Here is a 16,065-nt window from a genome sequence, read left to right as displayed (position 1 = left end):
CCATTCCAATTCTGGTCCAACGATCCCGTCGAATCGAGCATCAACCGGCATTCAGTTCGCACTCGCATCACGGCAGCGACCACTTCCAATACGTTTCTGCAGCTTCGTGCGAGTTATGTCAGTGTGGTATGAGTAGCCACTTCACAACAGCCATGCCTGGACAGTCAAGGAGACTGGTGTGCCTTGTGCAGGCCCGCGTCGGCACCGGAGGACACCTACGCCGCTCACCACAGGGTAATCTTGTGCGTTGTCTTTCAACCACAACTCCCCATCGGACGTCTCGACGGACGCCAGACCTCAATTCCGGCTTCACAGGCAGCTATGACCCCACGGCTGAGTTGGGCCGAGGTCCCATGTTCAATAAGGCCAAGTTCGGAGTCCCCCAATTCTATCCGCGGGACCTGAAGAAACGAGTCGATGAGTACGTTGTAGGCCAAGAGAGGGCGAAGCGAACCATTTGCTCAACACTTTTCAACCATTATCAGAAGCTTCGAAGACGTCATCAGCACGAACATGAGCAGAGGAACTTCCAGGAGAAGATGATGCGTCAGCGTTTTGCTCGTGACCGCGAGTTGCATCAAAAGAGGACAGACATGCATCCCGTGGAAGGTTTGTAAAATCAACGTTTCTGCTTTGTATCAACCTACTACCATGGTTAGGAAACTCGAGATTAACACTTTTCATCTCAGATGAATTTCCTGGGCACAGCGAGTCGGTCAGGCAACTGCATGACGCAACAGAGTTTGAACAAGACCCTCTTGATCATTTATATGTCGCAGACGATCCGTTGATGCAGGAGCATGTCAAGATTGATAAAAGTAACTTGCTGTTGATTGGGCCAACAGGAGTCGGCAAGACATATATTCTAGAGTAGGTCAACCATCTTCTCAATCAACACTGCGCTATAGCTGATCAACATTAGAACCTTGAGCAAGCAAATTCATGTCCCATTTTCGATATGCGACTGCAATTCCCTGACCCAGGCAGGCTACATTGGACAGGATGTGGAGACCTGCATCGAGCGGCTTCTCATTGAAGCCAGCTACGATATCAAAGCTACAGAGTACGGAATTGTGGTGCTAGATGAGTTCGACAAGCTTGCCAGAAGAGAGTCCCCGACAGGCCGTGATGTCGGCGGAGAAGGCGTACAACAAGCCCTGCTCAAGTTGGTCGAGGGGACCAAGGTTACTATTAACGTCAAGGATAACCGATCATCAAGGTCAACACCACCAATTACAACGAACTATAGTTCTAGCGGATCGTCATCTTCCGCACCGCAGGCTGCTCCTCCAGGAGGGAAAGTCGATCAGTACACAATCGACACCAGCAACATCTTATTCGTCTTCTGTGGTGCGTTTGTCGGTTTGGATAAACTCGTGTTACAGCGCGTAGCCAAGCCGTCAATGGGCTTCGGTGGTGAGTTGAGAGGTCGGTCGACACTCTCTGGAAGCAAGGACGTCCTCCCTTCGAGCGTATACGAGCATGTTGCTCATCATGACGCCATGCCAGAAGCCTCGTTCACACCCCTAGATCTCGCAACACCCGCAGATCTACAAAGCTTTGGATTTATCCCCGAACTAATAGGACGCCTACACAACATCTGTGCCCTGAGTCCCTTATCCACCAGCGACCTGCTCCGTGTACTCACAGAACCCCGAAACAGCCTTGTGGCGCAATACACGGCACTGTTCGAGACGTACCCGTCGCGACTGTATTTCACTGAAAGGTCACTTTACGCCATTGCAGTTAGAGCTGCAGCTACTGGAACTGGTGCCAGGGGTCTGAAGATGGAAATGGAACGAGTTCTTGCCGAGCCAGTGTTTGATGCCCCCATGCCGTACGTTGTCATCACAGAAGACTGCGTCAATGGATCGGGTAAGGCAATATACTGGGGCAAGGACGGCAGATTTGAAGTAGACAGGCGATTGGAAGAAGAGAGTATGAGTCGCCAAGACTCGCTACCGCGGATGACCTTTGAGCGCCTGAGGGAAGCCGGGCAAAGTGGAGGATAAGATGCGATCGGAACAACGTGGGCAGAGGATCAGGCTGGCCTCAACATAGCAGAATACCACTGGCTTTTGTAATTTCTTGGTCTTGCTCCCCACGTGAGGGTATATTCCGAATGGGAACACCCATTGAATGAGGCATTTTATGGCCATCAAGGAAGACCATTTTTTTGGACTCCGTTGTTGTAGCACAATATCTAGAACGAAGAGACAGGGCTTTGAAATCAATAATGGAATCGTATTGCATCCTGCGAGGTTAAAAGGTAGGTAGGTAGTACAACTCTCTCCTCTCTCTAGAGTTTTGAAGCAGCTCACATGGTGGTTACTTCGTTATGATTGACTCTACTTTAACTTGAAGGTATCACTTGTTTTTTTTTTCTTCTTTTTTAAAGCATGAATACGAACCAGCCCACGGGGCCATCGTGAGGCCATCGTGAGTATCAGCACAGGTCGCAGCATGACCCCTGAGCCTTCTCGCCCGCTTCATCCCTAGGGAGCAAAGGGTCCAACTGCCAATTGAACAAGTCCCTCGTCACTTTTTGAATGGCACTATATCAGCAAGTAAGGTTGTGCATAGTCCAAACCATCATATTATAAATCGTACAACGAGCTTGTGATTAGATATTGTCTCTTCTAAAATCCAGGTAATATATGCTGATATCAACATCAAGAATCAAATAAGAGAAAGAAAGGGAGGGAAAGGACATGGCATATAAGAAAAAAGTAGAAAGAGGCAAAAAATAGAATGTGGCCAAGAACCCCCGGCGGGACTCGAACCCGCAATCTTAAGATGTCATGATACTACGGGAGCAATTAGCGAGTGCGGTGGAGAGGCTGAGAGTCAAACTTGGACGTACGAAGTCTTACGCCTTAGCCATTAGGCCACGGGGGCTATTGAGGATCAACGTTCGTTGTCCACGGTGCCTACTTGAACCAATTTATAATCCATACCGATGAGGTCAGCATTGATGAGGGTCCAGCGTATCGTAGAATGCCCGACGTTTCACCCTTGATCAATACATGTTCCGGTATCTTGTATTGTTTTTCAGATGTTTGCAGTCCTTCATTTGATCCCATGTCTCTGAGTCGATTCAGACAATCCTAGTCGGCACCCTCCAGACTCTGTGCTCTGTCTGTAATGCTCTCAGCAGTACGCACTATGCATCGTTGGTGACTCTTCGAGAGTATTTTCGGGGAAAAAAATTGCTACATTGTGTGCTAAGAGGAAAGATTGAAAGTAGGGGATACTTCGACTTACTTTCAAGGCACGCGAGGCATCATCACGCGAGACAGTTATGCAGTTGATAACTTGGAGCGACTCATTGCAGAAGCAGACGGCTTCAGCAAGACACTTTGAATGAAAATCTACATCAGTCTGCCGCACATTTCAAATTCGCCTGCATCGAGAATGCGATGGATTTGTGACAATATGCGGAGAAAAGGGGCAGGGAACAATTGAAAGTGAGGTGAAAATAAGCTGCGCTTAAATTTATGGTAGCGCCTTTTGCTACTTTGGTCATGTACCATGCCATGTATGACCTCGACTTGGAGTATCTACCTAGGTATTCAATTGTGTTGTGGTTCTCATCACTGTTTAACGCTTGTAATAAATTTGAAAGACCTAGATAAATCATTCTCATTATTCTAGTCTTAGTGGTCTTGCGGGTGTAAGAAATATCATCGTAATTAGCCAACAAGTTTACTCCCAGCGCTATATGTCTTAAGACATGTCCTTTATCATTATCACAAGAGTGTCTAGTCTTGTGGATGTTCATTCAAATTCGCAGTGCGTACATGCAACAGGGAGTTGCCTGCAGATTCAAAACTTCCTCAGCCGGTGCATGGGACAAATATTGGAGTGTTGTGCTTAATAAATAATATAAGTAGACGCTGGCAGCGGCGGAAATACATCAATTGGCTCATCCTCCGCCCTACCGGTCTGACCTCCCAACCACACTCGCTCTAGAACCATTTTACACATGGTGACAGTTCCCCCACAAAGTTCACCACTACTTCTATCACAAAAGAAACTTGCATGGTATTGGTAGAGAGAGTTTAGTTGCCCTTAGGAGGGGACTGAACCATGCCCTTGCCACTGTATCCTTCGGAAGTAATCCCGGTAATGGGGTCGGCTTTTTGTTGCTGTCATCGTTCCGATTAGCGCTTGCTGTTTCGAAATTGGAGAGGAAATGCGTCAAAAGTCTCGTTCGACTTACGATGAGGAGCTCGTTAGAAGACTCTTGGTATTCCTTGGACATAGTATGGGGTTCAGGCTTGGCAACAGATCGAATAGCAGCGAAGATAGCAAAGCTGGTAGCAAGACCGACGGCAACGCCCCAAGCAACGCGGGCATTTGTGCCCGGGGGGTCAACGGCGCGAGGGCCATGGGGACCAAACGCGATCCAGTATGCTAGCAAAATAATCGTATGTTAGCTGTAGCTCCACCAATGGTGATGCCATGCAGCTGGAGGGAATGCTCCTAATATCCTGGCAATCCCCGATCGACACATTGGTCAACCAACTCAATCGGGAATTAAGAAGGATGCAGAAAATGTTCTCGACTCGAAAAATCACGGGATCCAATTTCTGTTGTCGCGTGGAAGTCGGACCAGGGAATCAACACCTGAGTTGTGGTGGTGACTGACGGTGGTGCTTGACAGCTCGGCTTTTCGGGAGGTATTTTCATAGGAAAACGCTGAGCTATCGGAAGAAACATACCGGCCTTCTTCTCCTGTAGGGTCAACTCGTTCCAGTTGCCCTTCATACGGTCACGGAGGGCCATCCACAGATCAGCCTGCTCCTGAAGAGGCATGCCCTCCCATCTCTTCTCGATGTTCTTGAGGGTAGGGTTCGAGATAGCGTGGGTGGAAGAGGCCCGGGAGGCAGCGGCAGGTACACTGCGCACCAGGCCCTTGCGCAGCAGACTCGATGCCGGGGTGCGCAGCATTTTAAAACGCAAGTCTGGGGTTTTAGTCGTTCAATTGGCGCTGTCAGTGACGTGGCAGATGGATTCCACGGGCGAGGTCAAGGAATTTCTGGGATCCTGGGATCGGAATCAAATGTACGATAAATTTCACATTTGGCACCTTACGAAGAAAGCTCCGGCAGGTCCTGTGATGACTAAGTGGCCGGTTTCGTGGAAGTCACGTGTATTCTCGCCAATCACTGGTGAGGGATTTGTGGTCAGTTGAGGTTGGCTGGGGATGCGAAGCTGCGAGGGGATTGAGATAAGTGGACCGCCATTAGTATTTGCTTTTCACTAGCCTTGTGAAGTGCGGGCTTAAGTACTCCGTAGGTATCGGGACCAACTCTTCTCAACGCATATCCAAGAGAGCCGAGGTGCCATCAGGGACTTGCTCGGGACCTGCATTGCGCAGATGCAGGTTCAGTAGTATACTCAGTGCTAATACTCGTGGACAAGGGTGTCAGCTTTTATCTTGCGGCAGCTTGTTCTATCTAAGACAGACTCCTGCCAGATAACCACGTTATAGGGTAAGTTAGTCTCCCGCACTTTCGGGGCAGACATCGGCCCCGCATCGGAGCACCAGAAGCACGACATCGCATTCTCCGCGGCAACCCCTTCGAATTCCATGGGAATTGACACAACCTCAAACCCACATCTCACTTACACCCACCCCAGAGCCAGAGCTCGTTTCCCCCTTTGAGGCCCCGGCTGAGCACTCATTGCCAAGACAAAGTAGCAGACCAGCTCCAGAATCCCAAATGGGCCGTCAACCGAGACAACGACCTATTTCATGCACCCTATGCAGAGTGCGCAAGCTTCGTTGCAGCCGTGTGTTTCCGTGCTCCAATTGCACATCCCGTGGTGTTGTCTGCCAGCATCAGGGCACACCCCACGACACATCTGCTGCAGATCAATCCAGGAGCCCCTCCCTTCCAAACGGTACATCGACGTCTGAACTTTTGACACGTCTTGAGCGGCTTGAATCATTGGTAGCCTCACAAGCCAAGACACAGACCCAGTCTCAGCCGCTCGCGACGGCAAGACCTATATCCGCGGACACCAGAAAGGCTGGTTACTCTGAGCCCGGACCTCCGACAGACCTGACTGCTGTTCCGCCACGGCTTCAAAGGTTGACTGCTGATGCCCTGTGGCTGGAGAGGTCGTGCTCCAACCAAAAATTACTGGTAAGTCAGAGCAGTCGCAAGTACGCTGTGCAAATCGCCGCTGAGATTGTCATGTCCAGGACTCCGTGGTTGCTGATCCCATAACCTTCCGCACATGCCCCTTAAGACTCATTACAAAGCCGTCTGGATTCATCTTCGAGCCTGACGCATCTCTCGCCCCCTTCGGGGCCACGCAGGCGATAAGATGCATCTGGCTGCCGCGTCGTGAGGAAGCACATATCTTGATGCAGAAGTACCTCAGCGACGTTAGCCATTTTCACCATATCATCCATGCTCCCTCCATGGGAGGCTTAATAGATGCAACTTATAATGGACTTGAGCAAGGTAACAGGGTCGACATTGGTGCTATCCTGCTGCTGCTGAGCATTTGTGCCTCCACGACATATGCTTGGACCAAGTTCGATGACTCGAGATGCCTCTTTGCCAATTCTGCTGAAGCGAATTCACAGGCAACCTCGTGGCTAAAGACTTCTCTTGACGTTGCTGATCACGCACATCGCATTGCCCACATTTCCGTCGAGTGCATCCAAGGCATGATCATTATGTTTTATGCCCTGTGCAGTTTCGAAGGGGTATCATCTCGGGCTCGATCTCTGGTGGCGAGATCCATTGCCATGGGTCGTGAACTGGCCCTGCATCGCATCGACTACTCTCCCAATGGCTCTTCCGGCGAGGTTGCAGGAACGGACACGGTCAAAACCGAAATCAGTCGTCGCGTTTGGTGGTTCTTGACGGCAACGGATTGGTAAGTTACCCACGACGAAGCTGCACTGGATAGGAGAGACCCTGACGAAAGGCCTTTAGGATGCTTGCTCAATTTTCTGTACCGCAGGAAGGAACTTACACAATACACCCAAACCATATGGCTGTTAGGAAACCACGAAATGTAAATGACGAGGAGATCGGCAGTGGCAGTGAAGCCCCTGATCACGACACTGAGGAGCCGACTTGCGTCTCGTACTTCCTACAGCGTATACGACTAGCTGAAGTTTGCCATGACCTTCTTGACAGATCACCATTTATTCTCCTTAGCCCAGAGACGTCGGATTATCGCAAAGTAAAGGAGGTCGATGCCAAGTTCAAACAGTTCATTTCTGACATGCCGTCCTTCTTTTCGATGCGCAGTACATCCCTCAAAGATCTCCCACTTGATGACTCAAGATGCTCACGAAACATCACACTGCAGCGGTACACGCTGAATTTACTCCTGCAACGACAGCTCTGCAAGTTGCATCTACCATATCTCGCCCGAGGCGCGGTGGAACCATCATTTGCGTACTCACGGGAGATGTGTTTGAAATCGGCCAGGATGATCATTCAAGTAGAACATCAACTGAGGAAGGAAAATCTGGCTTATGTGTCAGTCCGGCAAAGGATGAACATCGTGCTCCGGAGCGTCTTCATTGCGACGATTGCCTTGGTCCTCAATGCTTGTTTAGGAGGTGATGGAGATGATAGTACGCCTAGCGGAGAAGAAGTCGCGGATGCCTGGAGGATACTAGAGGAGGCGAGAGACCAATCACCGGTGGCGTCGAAACTTCTCGAGTTGTCCTTACAAGTGCTGAAGAAGCATCGCGGAAGTCACCCGGCACTAGATGCAGTGAAGGATCATGCCGCTGCAAAAGGCCGGTCACTAGCCTCGTCTCCTCCAATGACCCCGGATTCGGGTCATCGAAATGATGGAACGAATGGGATGGTACCACCGCAAACGAACATCGAGTCAGAAACCGCGTACCTTGAGCAGCAATGGCAAGTTCTTCAAGGAAGAATGGATCTGGATGCTATCGACTGGGACAGACTGTTCTGGGGTCTAGATTCGCCTTTCATCTAGTTCAAACTCCACAGGACCTTGCGCTTAGTCGGACATGGTGGTGGTTGGGGTCTCATGCATGCCTGATATTGCGAACCCGCAAAGTTATAAGAGGGACACGGATCGACTGGTACGATAGGAATGAATTAATATGTATTACGAAATAAACGACAATGAAAATATAATAGGCTCTGGCCTGCTAGCTATCGCGAAATATGGCTGCATATGTGTAGATTTGTGTCGTATCACTTCAGGTCCTTTGTATCTGCACTGTAGTCTGGATGTGAGCCCGTCCTCTTTGTAGTACCAGTATGCGCGTTTGGGGTCGTGCTGTGACTCCAAATTAACATCCATAAAATGCTGACGTAGTAACTGACGACTGGTTGATACATAACATTACATACCTTTGTGACGGCGACTGGCCATTCAAGCCCTTCTCTGGAGTTAGGGCTGGCTGGAAAGTGTAATAGCCTGGGGAAACGATTAGAAATGACATAATTGGATGCTGCAGGCTGTGTCAAATGCTCTCACCTCCTAGAACTCCAAAAAAGATGGCCAACCCCCCGGGCAGAGCTCGTTGCAATCCGCTCATATTGCGGTGGCTGTCCCGTCAATCATATGATGGATTGTGTATAGTTTGAAATAACTGCAACATAATGTTGAGGAAATGGAAGAGGCGAACGCGGCTTAGTACAAACTTTTCAAGTATTGATTGTAGTATCCAGGTACCTTGCCTTAAGTACCTACCTAGGTACCTAGGTACTTCAGTAGCACTCCGTGCCGATGGTGCGGAATAACTGGTGCGTTGGCTTGGCTGGCCCCACTAAATATTACCGCGTGAATTGCCCCAGTACTGTCGCGTCTCCCGTTTGCTCAGCGCGTTGAGCTGGCCACCAGCTCCAGTCGGGGAAAATAACGAAATCATACAGAATGAACCTTCGGGGCTGTGTATAATACGCTGCAAATTCCACACAATACCATACAACAAATCATGCCTGCTTAGGGATATCATTGTGTCTCGAGAGCATCTTCATACCTTTCATCCCCTCCCATGCCACCTCCTGCTATGCTTGGGCTCAACTCTTGATTCTCGTCCGGTGGAAACAATGACGGGTGAATGCCATGGCCAACTGGAGAGAATTGGGCGAAATACCGGATTCAGAGGATGATGAGGGCTTTGACAGTCAGCCGTTGGACGCAGAGCCGATGGCCACGGCCGCAGCCTTAACCGACAAATATCCTGACGTTTGGGACTTTCCAGACTCACCGAACAGTAATAGTAACGTCGTTACGAATCCACAACCCCTCGAATCCTCGATTCCAGAAAAAGAGATTGATCCTGAAGCCTCATCGCCACTGTCATCTGTGCTTAGTGAGGAGGGCCTGCCTTGGGTTAAACACTTTTTTTTGGGGGACGATACCCAACAAGACGCAACAGTACCGGGAAATGGAGATGCGGGCCGATTAGGTGCTTCACGGGCGGAGAGCCATCACAGCTTCGGTGTGGCTCAAGGTTTGCCACTGTCGTCGGAGCCCCGTTTTCATAGTCCTTCGTCCTCATGCGAAATTGAGTTGCAAAGCCAAACCGTTGGGACTGTTGAGACCTCCGAAGCTCAGCGTGCAGCAATTCGGTACGAACGATCCTTGCGCCCTCGGAAACCCATACAAGAGCATCCGTATCTCCTCGAAAATGCTCAGTATAGCAGTGTTTTGAAGTTGCACGGCGTGAAGCCTTTGCGAATGGCCATCGAAAACGAACGAAGGAAACGAGATGCTCAACCAGGAATATCACAAGAGGATGAGTTTCAGGAGGAAAGCCAGGAGTCCTGCGATCCCGAAGCTCCGTTTGACTTGTGTATGGGCGAAACTAGGCCTTCTGGAGACGTAGACGCTCCAGCTTTCCCATCGTCAACGCCGCCACGGCTGTCACCAATAGGCGGACTTGTCGGAGTTAGCAGCCCAGTCACCTCTCATGGAGGGACAGACAACACGAGTGTCTTGGATCAAGACCTACCTGCTTTAGAAGAACTGCTGAAAAAGCCTCCGAAACTTGCCTCAACTAGGGCAAGCAAGCGAGATGCGACCCCATTCACTTCATCGACTCGCAAAAAGACGCGGAGGAATATAATAGAGAGTGACCAATTGGAACAAGACTCTGTTCAATTGGTGTCGGAAATTCAATCTCCATCCATACAGCGCTCGCCCTCTCTACGAGTCCCGCGACCTTTGCCAACCAGTCACGACAGAGTTCCAAGCCTTTCAGGGTGTGATAGATCACCGACCTTATCTGCAGCGGGCATATCTGGAAGCGCAATAGGTGTTAATAACTGTGCTACATTCGTTTCTTCAGGCGACGAAGACTTGGCTAATGAGACTGGCTCTGAAACTATTAATACCACGTCTCCCGATTCTGATGGTTCCGTTAGTGAAAATGAGGCTGTGACAACCATGAGCCGTCGCATAAGAGGTGTTCTTCCTGCTTCATGGCTGCGGCTTGACCAACAAGCCGGCCGAGAAAACGCAAAAAAATCTCTTAGTCGCCGGACTCGGATCCCACGACCCTCTGGGACAGAACACAAACGAGGGGTCGCACAATCACTACATGCCACGCATGGCAGAGCCTCTCCCCCAATCTTTCGCGATGAATCAGATGAGGAGACGGCGCCAAGCACATTGGATATCGACGAGAAGAAAGTTGGCCATCGAGGTCAATTAAAGCTTGATTTTCCTGAGTTACGAATCCGGGGACTCGACACGAAACTTGAGGGTGATGGAGACAATTCAGTGGAAGAGGACAATGAGATCCATTTCATGCTCTCTAGACCGTCGAGGAAACGTCAGCTTAAGTTGGCTGGTAGCTTGGATCAAGGCGCCAAGAAGCGACCGAAACGACAAGATCACGCCACAAAGCAATCCTTTGCAAAGCTGAGACAAGTCGGGATCAAGGCGCACTTATACGAATCTCCAAGCTCCTCTTTATTTGAGTACTCTCATGACCAACATATACGGAAACGAGAAAGTCTTCATGTTTCCCACAAATCTACCAGCAAACAGGCCAGGGCGTCGCCACGGAAACTTAGCATTCTAGATACTATTCAGCCAGATGCGCCGCAATTTTTGAAGATTGCTGCGCGAGCTGCGCGGACTCGACGACTCCAGGGTCGTTCAAGCCCACATAAGAAGATCATACAGCTTGCAACTCGACAAGATCAGCTTGATGTGGCCTCGGTATTGATTGATTGGCGATCCGGCTCCATCAAACAACGAGATTCAGTCACTAAGGCGACAAAGACTTTCGGAAAAAATCAAAGCCGTATTGTGCTGGCGGAAGCTTCCGGGAACCGGGATTGCGATTGTACAACGGGATCACAATTCAGAGCTGATGTATCAAGGAAGCTTGTCAAGCAAGTCAGTAACGGCGGATCAGTTAAATATATTCCAAAACAGACCGCTACCCATCCTCAGCGACAAAACCCGAAAAATACTCGCAAGGCCGTTGCTGTAAAAAAGACGCTTTTCCCTCGTTCAACTCGTCCAGCACAGTTAGAGACGGATGGGTCTGTTCAAATGACCAAGTTTGAGTTCAACACTCGAAAGCGAATTCTGGACCACCTGTTTCAAAATGGTCACGCTGGAGCGAGAAAGCCGAGAAATGAGCCCTCATATTTGCCAGGCAGTGCCCGAGTCCCCGAGATACCTATGCAAAATCCAGCAAAACAAGAAGCGGATAGGTTCAGAAAAAGAGTGCGTGGATCGCGAAATCGCAAGAGAACAGCGCCTCAGCGTATCGAAATTAATGCCCCTCAATATAGCCATGCAAAGGATCCGGTCCATGCAAGATATGTTGTAGAACCAACTTTAGCTGTCGCAGAGCCTGCTCAAGCTAAGTTTGTTGGCTTAGGACCCTATGGAACGCAGTATACCCATCATTTCGAAATATTTCCACTTCCTCCTGATGCCTTCTTTCACGAATCTAGTCTAATCGGAAGCGGCGAGTTACAATCTTGTGCCACTGTATCTTTTTCGACGAATGGGTCGGAAACACAACCCTGTATGGCCCTTTCGCTTAACAATCACTTGTTTCGATGGGGTCCTTGGAATGATCAAACTTCCTCAGAGCTAGGCGTGGTGCTGGATTATATTGCGGAGGGTGTCGAGACTCGGCTGGCGCGAAAGTCTGATCCGTCACCCAATGAACTGAGCCCTGTCCTGGCTGCGTCGTTTGTATTGGGCTATGTCAAAAGCTCACTTGGTTACTTGAGACAGAACCAAAGACAATCCTTCGTCTCGCGAGCTCGCGAATGCCTGGAAAGCCTGAATCATCGCACTGATTGTCTCGTCACAACTGTCCATCTCAGCACGCACAGCGTTAGACGAGTTCTGGAAACTTACGACAGACTGTTGCTGATCGTATTCCTGATACTAAGGTTTTGCAGCGAAGACGCATCACTTATAGCTGAGAAGTTTTCAGTAGAAATATCTGTGCAGAGACTTGGGGCGACTGTGATTGGCATCCTTACCGAAGTGGGCTTCGGAAACCTTCAGGAGCTCTACGAGGAGCTCAACACCAAACGCTTTAGAGAAGGTGGAATTCGAAGCGACAACACCATTATACATTCTTGGGTGATGGTCATGAAGGTATTGGAGCTGGCGCATATTCCAAGGACGTCCTTTTGGGACGTGGCTCACAGTCGAATCTCTCCGAAGCAGCACTTGTGCAGTAACAATGCCCAAGACCACGAACGTGTCTGGGAGAATGTGTTTACGCTTCTCCCTCTTGTGGAATTCAGCACTATCGGTGTGCTAGTTGCTGGCCAGCGACACAGGGTGCCAAGTGATGGCTGGGTAGTTCCGCAGAAGCTTCTTAGGCAAGTTTTCCAGCTATACCAACGCGACCCACGACAAGCTGCCAGCTTCAACAATTACTGTCGAGCGCTCGTTGGACGATGCCACCATCTTGTTCAAGAATGGGGCTGGCAGAGATGCACCAGTATAATCGGCCTAATATTCGACTTTTTCGGCTCACAACAATTGGCACATCTTCGAAACGAGGAGGTATTCAAGTCTCCGCGATTTCTTGATGATCTAGGTGGGAGACCGAACCTAGCCATCGAGCCTGAAGACCGATGCTTCCATGTGTTTCTGAAACTCGTTGCAGTTGCAATAAGAAAGCTCAGAGCTGCTGGTTCTATCAAGGACATAAGCAATCTTGTGACAAGAATTATGCCGAATCACGACCGACAGCATCGCAAAGACGAAAATGTGCATGCGCGCGACCTGGCAGCGTTGAGAAATCATCACGACTTGCTGTGTACATTATTCTGGGCTGCTCCTGCTGAGTGTCGCCCGTCTCCGATTCTTATTCAGAACCTTGTAGACCCGGCAGATTCCCATAAAGAAGCATGCCTCATAAACCTTCGTGCTTGGACTCAGCTTGCGCGGTTTGTCATTAGCTCAGGGGAAGCTAACATATCATGGAAACCTTTACACGCCTGGCGAAATTCATTTTTTGAACAGGTACTCAAACAGTTCAACTCAGTGGCGTCCGAAGTCGCACTGCAGATCTCAACTCTTGGAAAGGAAGCCAGTGATTCGATCACTGGTGAAATGATCAACGCCGCAGTTTCTGTCAACAAGGCCGCTTTGATTGACGTTTTGTACGCATCGTTGGCAGCGTCATTGCATGTCATCCAACATGCACCGGATCTGCTGACAGCGACTTTTTCCTGGAATACAAAACAGCTAAGAACCATATTTGACCAGTTCTCAATGACACCTGACCTGTCGTGGGGGCTACTCAGAGTGTCTTTGTCAACACTTGAGACAATGCTGTCAGAGATCGATGATTGCAAGGCGCGCGAAGAGAGTCAAGAGAGCGTGAACCAGATACCGAATGCCGCTGTGGCGGACAATGCGCTCCAAGCTCTGGATAAGGACTTGTCCGAGAAGTTTTTCGGCATGGCGAGGCGTGTCCTTGCAATTCCCCTTAATGAACAAGATTCCCACCTTCGTCAACAAGAACGAGCGCAATGTACCGAACAGATCGTCATCCTTGCCGCACGGATGAGCACGAGATTCATCAACGGCGGCTCGATGAGGCTGTCTGGGGCTTTCCAGGGAAGCTACCGGCTATTCTCGGAATCGCCGTTCAAGTTGGATCTGCGTCAACGGCGATATATGGTTTTGTACATCTCAACTTTGCTACGATACGGCATCAATGATTTCGACGACGCTGGTTTTAGACTTTGTGACGTTTGGGTCTCTTCTCTGGCCAAACCTCGTACATCTTTACAGTATGAGATTGAATTAGGCAAAGAGCTTCGTCGCCACGGAGAAATATTGGTACCCGACACTGTGGTGGAAATTTCTACACAGCCTGATTACAATACCAACCGGGACCTATTGGAGTATGCATTTTCCACAATGCGCAAAGCTGTTCGAGACGCCGAGCCAACCCTCCGCGCTGCAAGGATGACGGAATATTCGTCGTCGCTTAAGTTGATGATGGACCAGATTAAAAACGACGTCAAGAATGACACGCAAACATCGAAGGAGCATGATGGCTACGTCGTATTTGTTCAGGACGTTATTTCTCTTGTCAAGACGCACGTGTCTGATATATGCGCGGTGAACGATTACTTTTATCAAATAAGCAACGAATACCAGCCGTCCGCAGAAGATCCTCAGCTCAAAGTCGCCAACCTGAAGTCATACGGCTTGCGGCTGCAGGATGGCGACGCTCGTATTGGCCAGTCGCTCTTCCACCTCCTATTCAACAATGCCAAATTCTCCATTTTCAACGACAAGTTGAGGGAAGAAGTGGATATGCTGGGCAAGGGCATGGCCAATACCGGCGTCAAGATATTCATCATGTCTAAAATGCTGCCCTCTATAATCTACGCATCCTTCAAAGAGACTGACGCGTTTCCACTACTTGACATTTACGTGGAGGCCATTGCACTTCGCTTGCGTGGCAAGACCGTGCCACTGGAGCTCTTTGCTGATGATGCGCCCGCCATTTGTGCGTTGCTGCAAGCTATGCTGAATGGAATAAAGGGATTGTTCAAGGGTGAAGGGGTCCTGACGGGGTCTCAAATTCACGTAATGAATCAAGTGGTTGGCCTTGGAAATTTGCTCTGGGCATCCATTCACGTGCTTTCCATGTCCAACTCGCAACCGCCGTTCTGGACGATGTTGTGGAGCTTGTTGTGTGACCTTTGGGGTGTAATTTCAAGGTGGCACGCTCGTCTGCAAAGTTCCAATGGACAAGAGTTGAGCGTCGATATAGCCGGCTTCGAAAGCCTCCCAACCTGCCCGAGGGAAGCTCGGAGCCAAGCAAACGGATGCGACTCGGACGTGGCGAACTTTGCGGAAAACATTGTCCAAGACGTGAGGAAGAACTGGAAAGTTACCGAAGACAGCATTGCGATACGTATGCCCGGCCAGAAGCAAGGCGCGGCTCAAGGGCCCCCGGTGGCATATGCTGGGTGGAAAACAGAAAGCCTCGTTGACGAGTTGTACAATGAGATCCAGGAGTGGAACTGGTGGTGGCGTAAGGCGAACGGTCTGTCATCTCTGCCGAACCCGGAAAACGAAGTATTTTGATATTTTCGGCATGGCATGGCGTTGGGGTCATTTGAGTTGGGAAAAGGAACGACGAGATTACGGGAGGATATGATGAGGCCGTTACGATGATGCGGAACGGAACCACTGCAAGGTGATGGGTGCACCTACGGTAGATTTCACGAACAGATACCCTGAAAATCGTAAACGAGAACAATTGTCTAGATGAGGGGACGGCGAATGTCAGTGCCAATTGATATACATGCGGTTTTGGTGGCTGCAACTTGCACTTTGACGGTGTGCCGACGTCGTCGGTGCTCCATAGAAATAGAACGCGGTCCCTGCCTGCCCGACCAGACAGACGCGTCCATCATTAATAACGTCCAGTCCAACGTCTGCAGTCCGGACTCTGGTGCCCCAGGCTTGGCTCTTCCACCCATTGATGTCCATTTGAACCTCGCTCGCTGCCCGTGAAGACGACCTTTCCAAGACATGGTCACGTTCCCAGCCCAGGCCCCTCCGAACGCTTCGATATCG

General features: G+C 49.9%; 4 protein-coding genes across 4 annotated transcripts; 3 read left to right on the top strand and 1 right to left on the bottom strand.

Annotated features, from left to right (window-relative positions):
- Positions 1–152: 152 nt before the first annotated feature.
- MAM_04209 (Clp protease, ATP-binding subunit ClpX) lies at positions 153–2,012 on the top strand (the record flags this gene model as incomplete). Its single annotated transcript, XM_040823007.1, has 3 exons — positions 153–609; positions 660–870; positions 923–2,012. 3 exons carry the CDS (start codon positions 153–155, stop codon positions 2,010–2,012), a joined length of 1,758 nt encoding a protein of 585 aa, XP_040678886.1.
- A 2,049-nt stretch (positions 2,013–4,061) lies between these two features.
- Positions 4,062–4,953, bottom strand: MAM_04208 (cytochrome c oxidase polypeptide V precursor; the record flags this gene model as incomplete). Its single annotated transcript, XM_040823006.1, has 3 exons — positions 4,062–4,148; positions 4,223–4,416; positions 4,725–4,953. 3 exons carry the CDS (start codon positions 4,951–4,953, stop codon positions 4,062–4,064), a joined length of 510 nt encoding a protein of 169 aa, XP_040678885.1.
- A 1,426-nt stretch (positions 4,954–6,379) lies between these two features.
- On the top strand, positions 6,380–7,986 carry MAM_04207 (uncharacterized protein; the record flags this gene model as incomplete). Its single annotated transcript, XM_040823005.1, has 2 exons — positions 6,380–6,900; positions 6,960–7,986. 2 exons carry the CDS (start codon positions 6,380–6,382, stop codon positions 7,984–7,986), a joined length of 1,548 nt encoding a protein of 515 aa, XP_040678884.1.
- A 1,101-nt stretch (positions 7,987–9,087) lies between these two features.
- MAM_04206 (Methyl methanesulfonate-sensitivity protein 22) lies at positions 9,088–15,570 on the top strand (the record flags this gene model as incomplete). The annotated part of the gene is made up of 1 exon (XM_040823004.1): positions 9,088–15,570. The coding sequence occupies one exon, from the start codon at positions 9,088–9,090 to the stop codon at positions 15,568–15,570; it is 6,483 nt and encodes a 2,160-aa protein (XP_040678883.1).
- Positions 15,571–16,065: the final 495 nt, after the last annotated feature.

This window comes from Metarhizium album, assembly GCF_000804445.1.
Source record: "Metarhizium album ARSEF 1941 chromosome Unknown scaffold_9, whole genome shotgun sequence".
NCBI classification, from domain to species: Eukaryota; Fungi; Ascomycota; class Sordariomycetes; order Hypocreales; family Clavicipitaceae; genus Metarhizium; species Metarhizium album.
The sequence above is the reverse complement of the archived record's forward strand: the minus strand, read 5'-3'. Positions and strand labels throughout refer to the sequence as shown.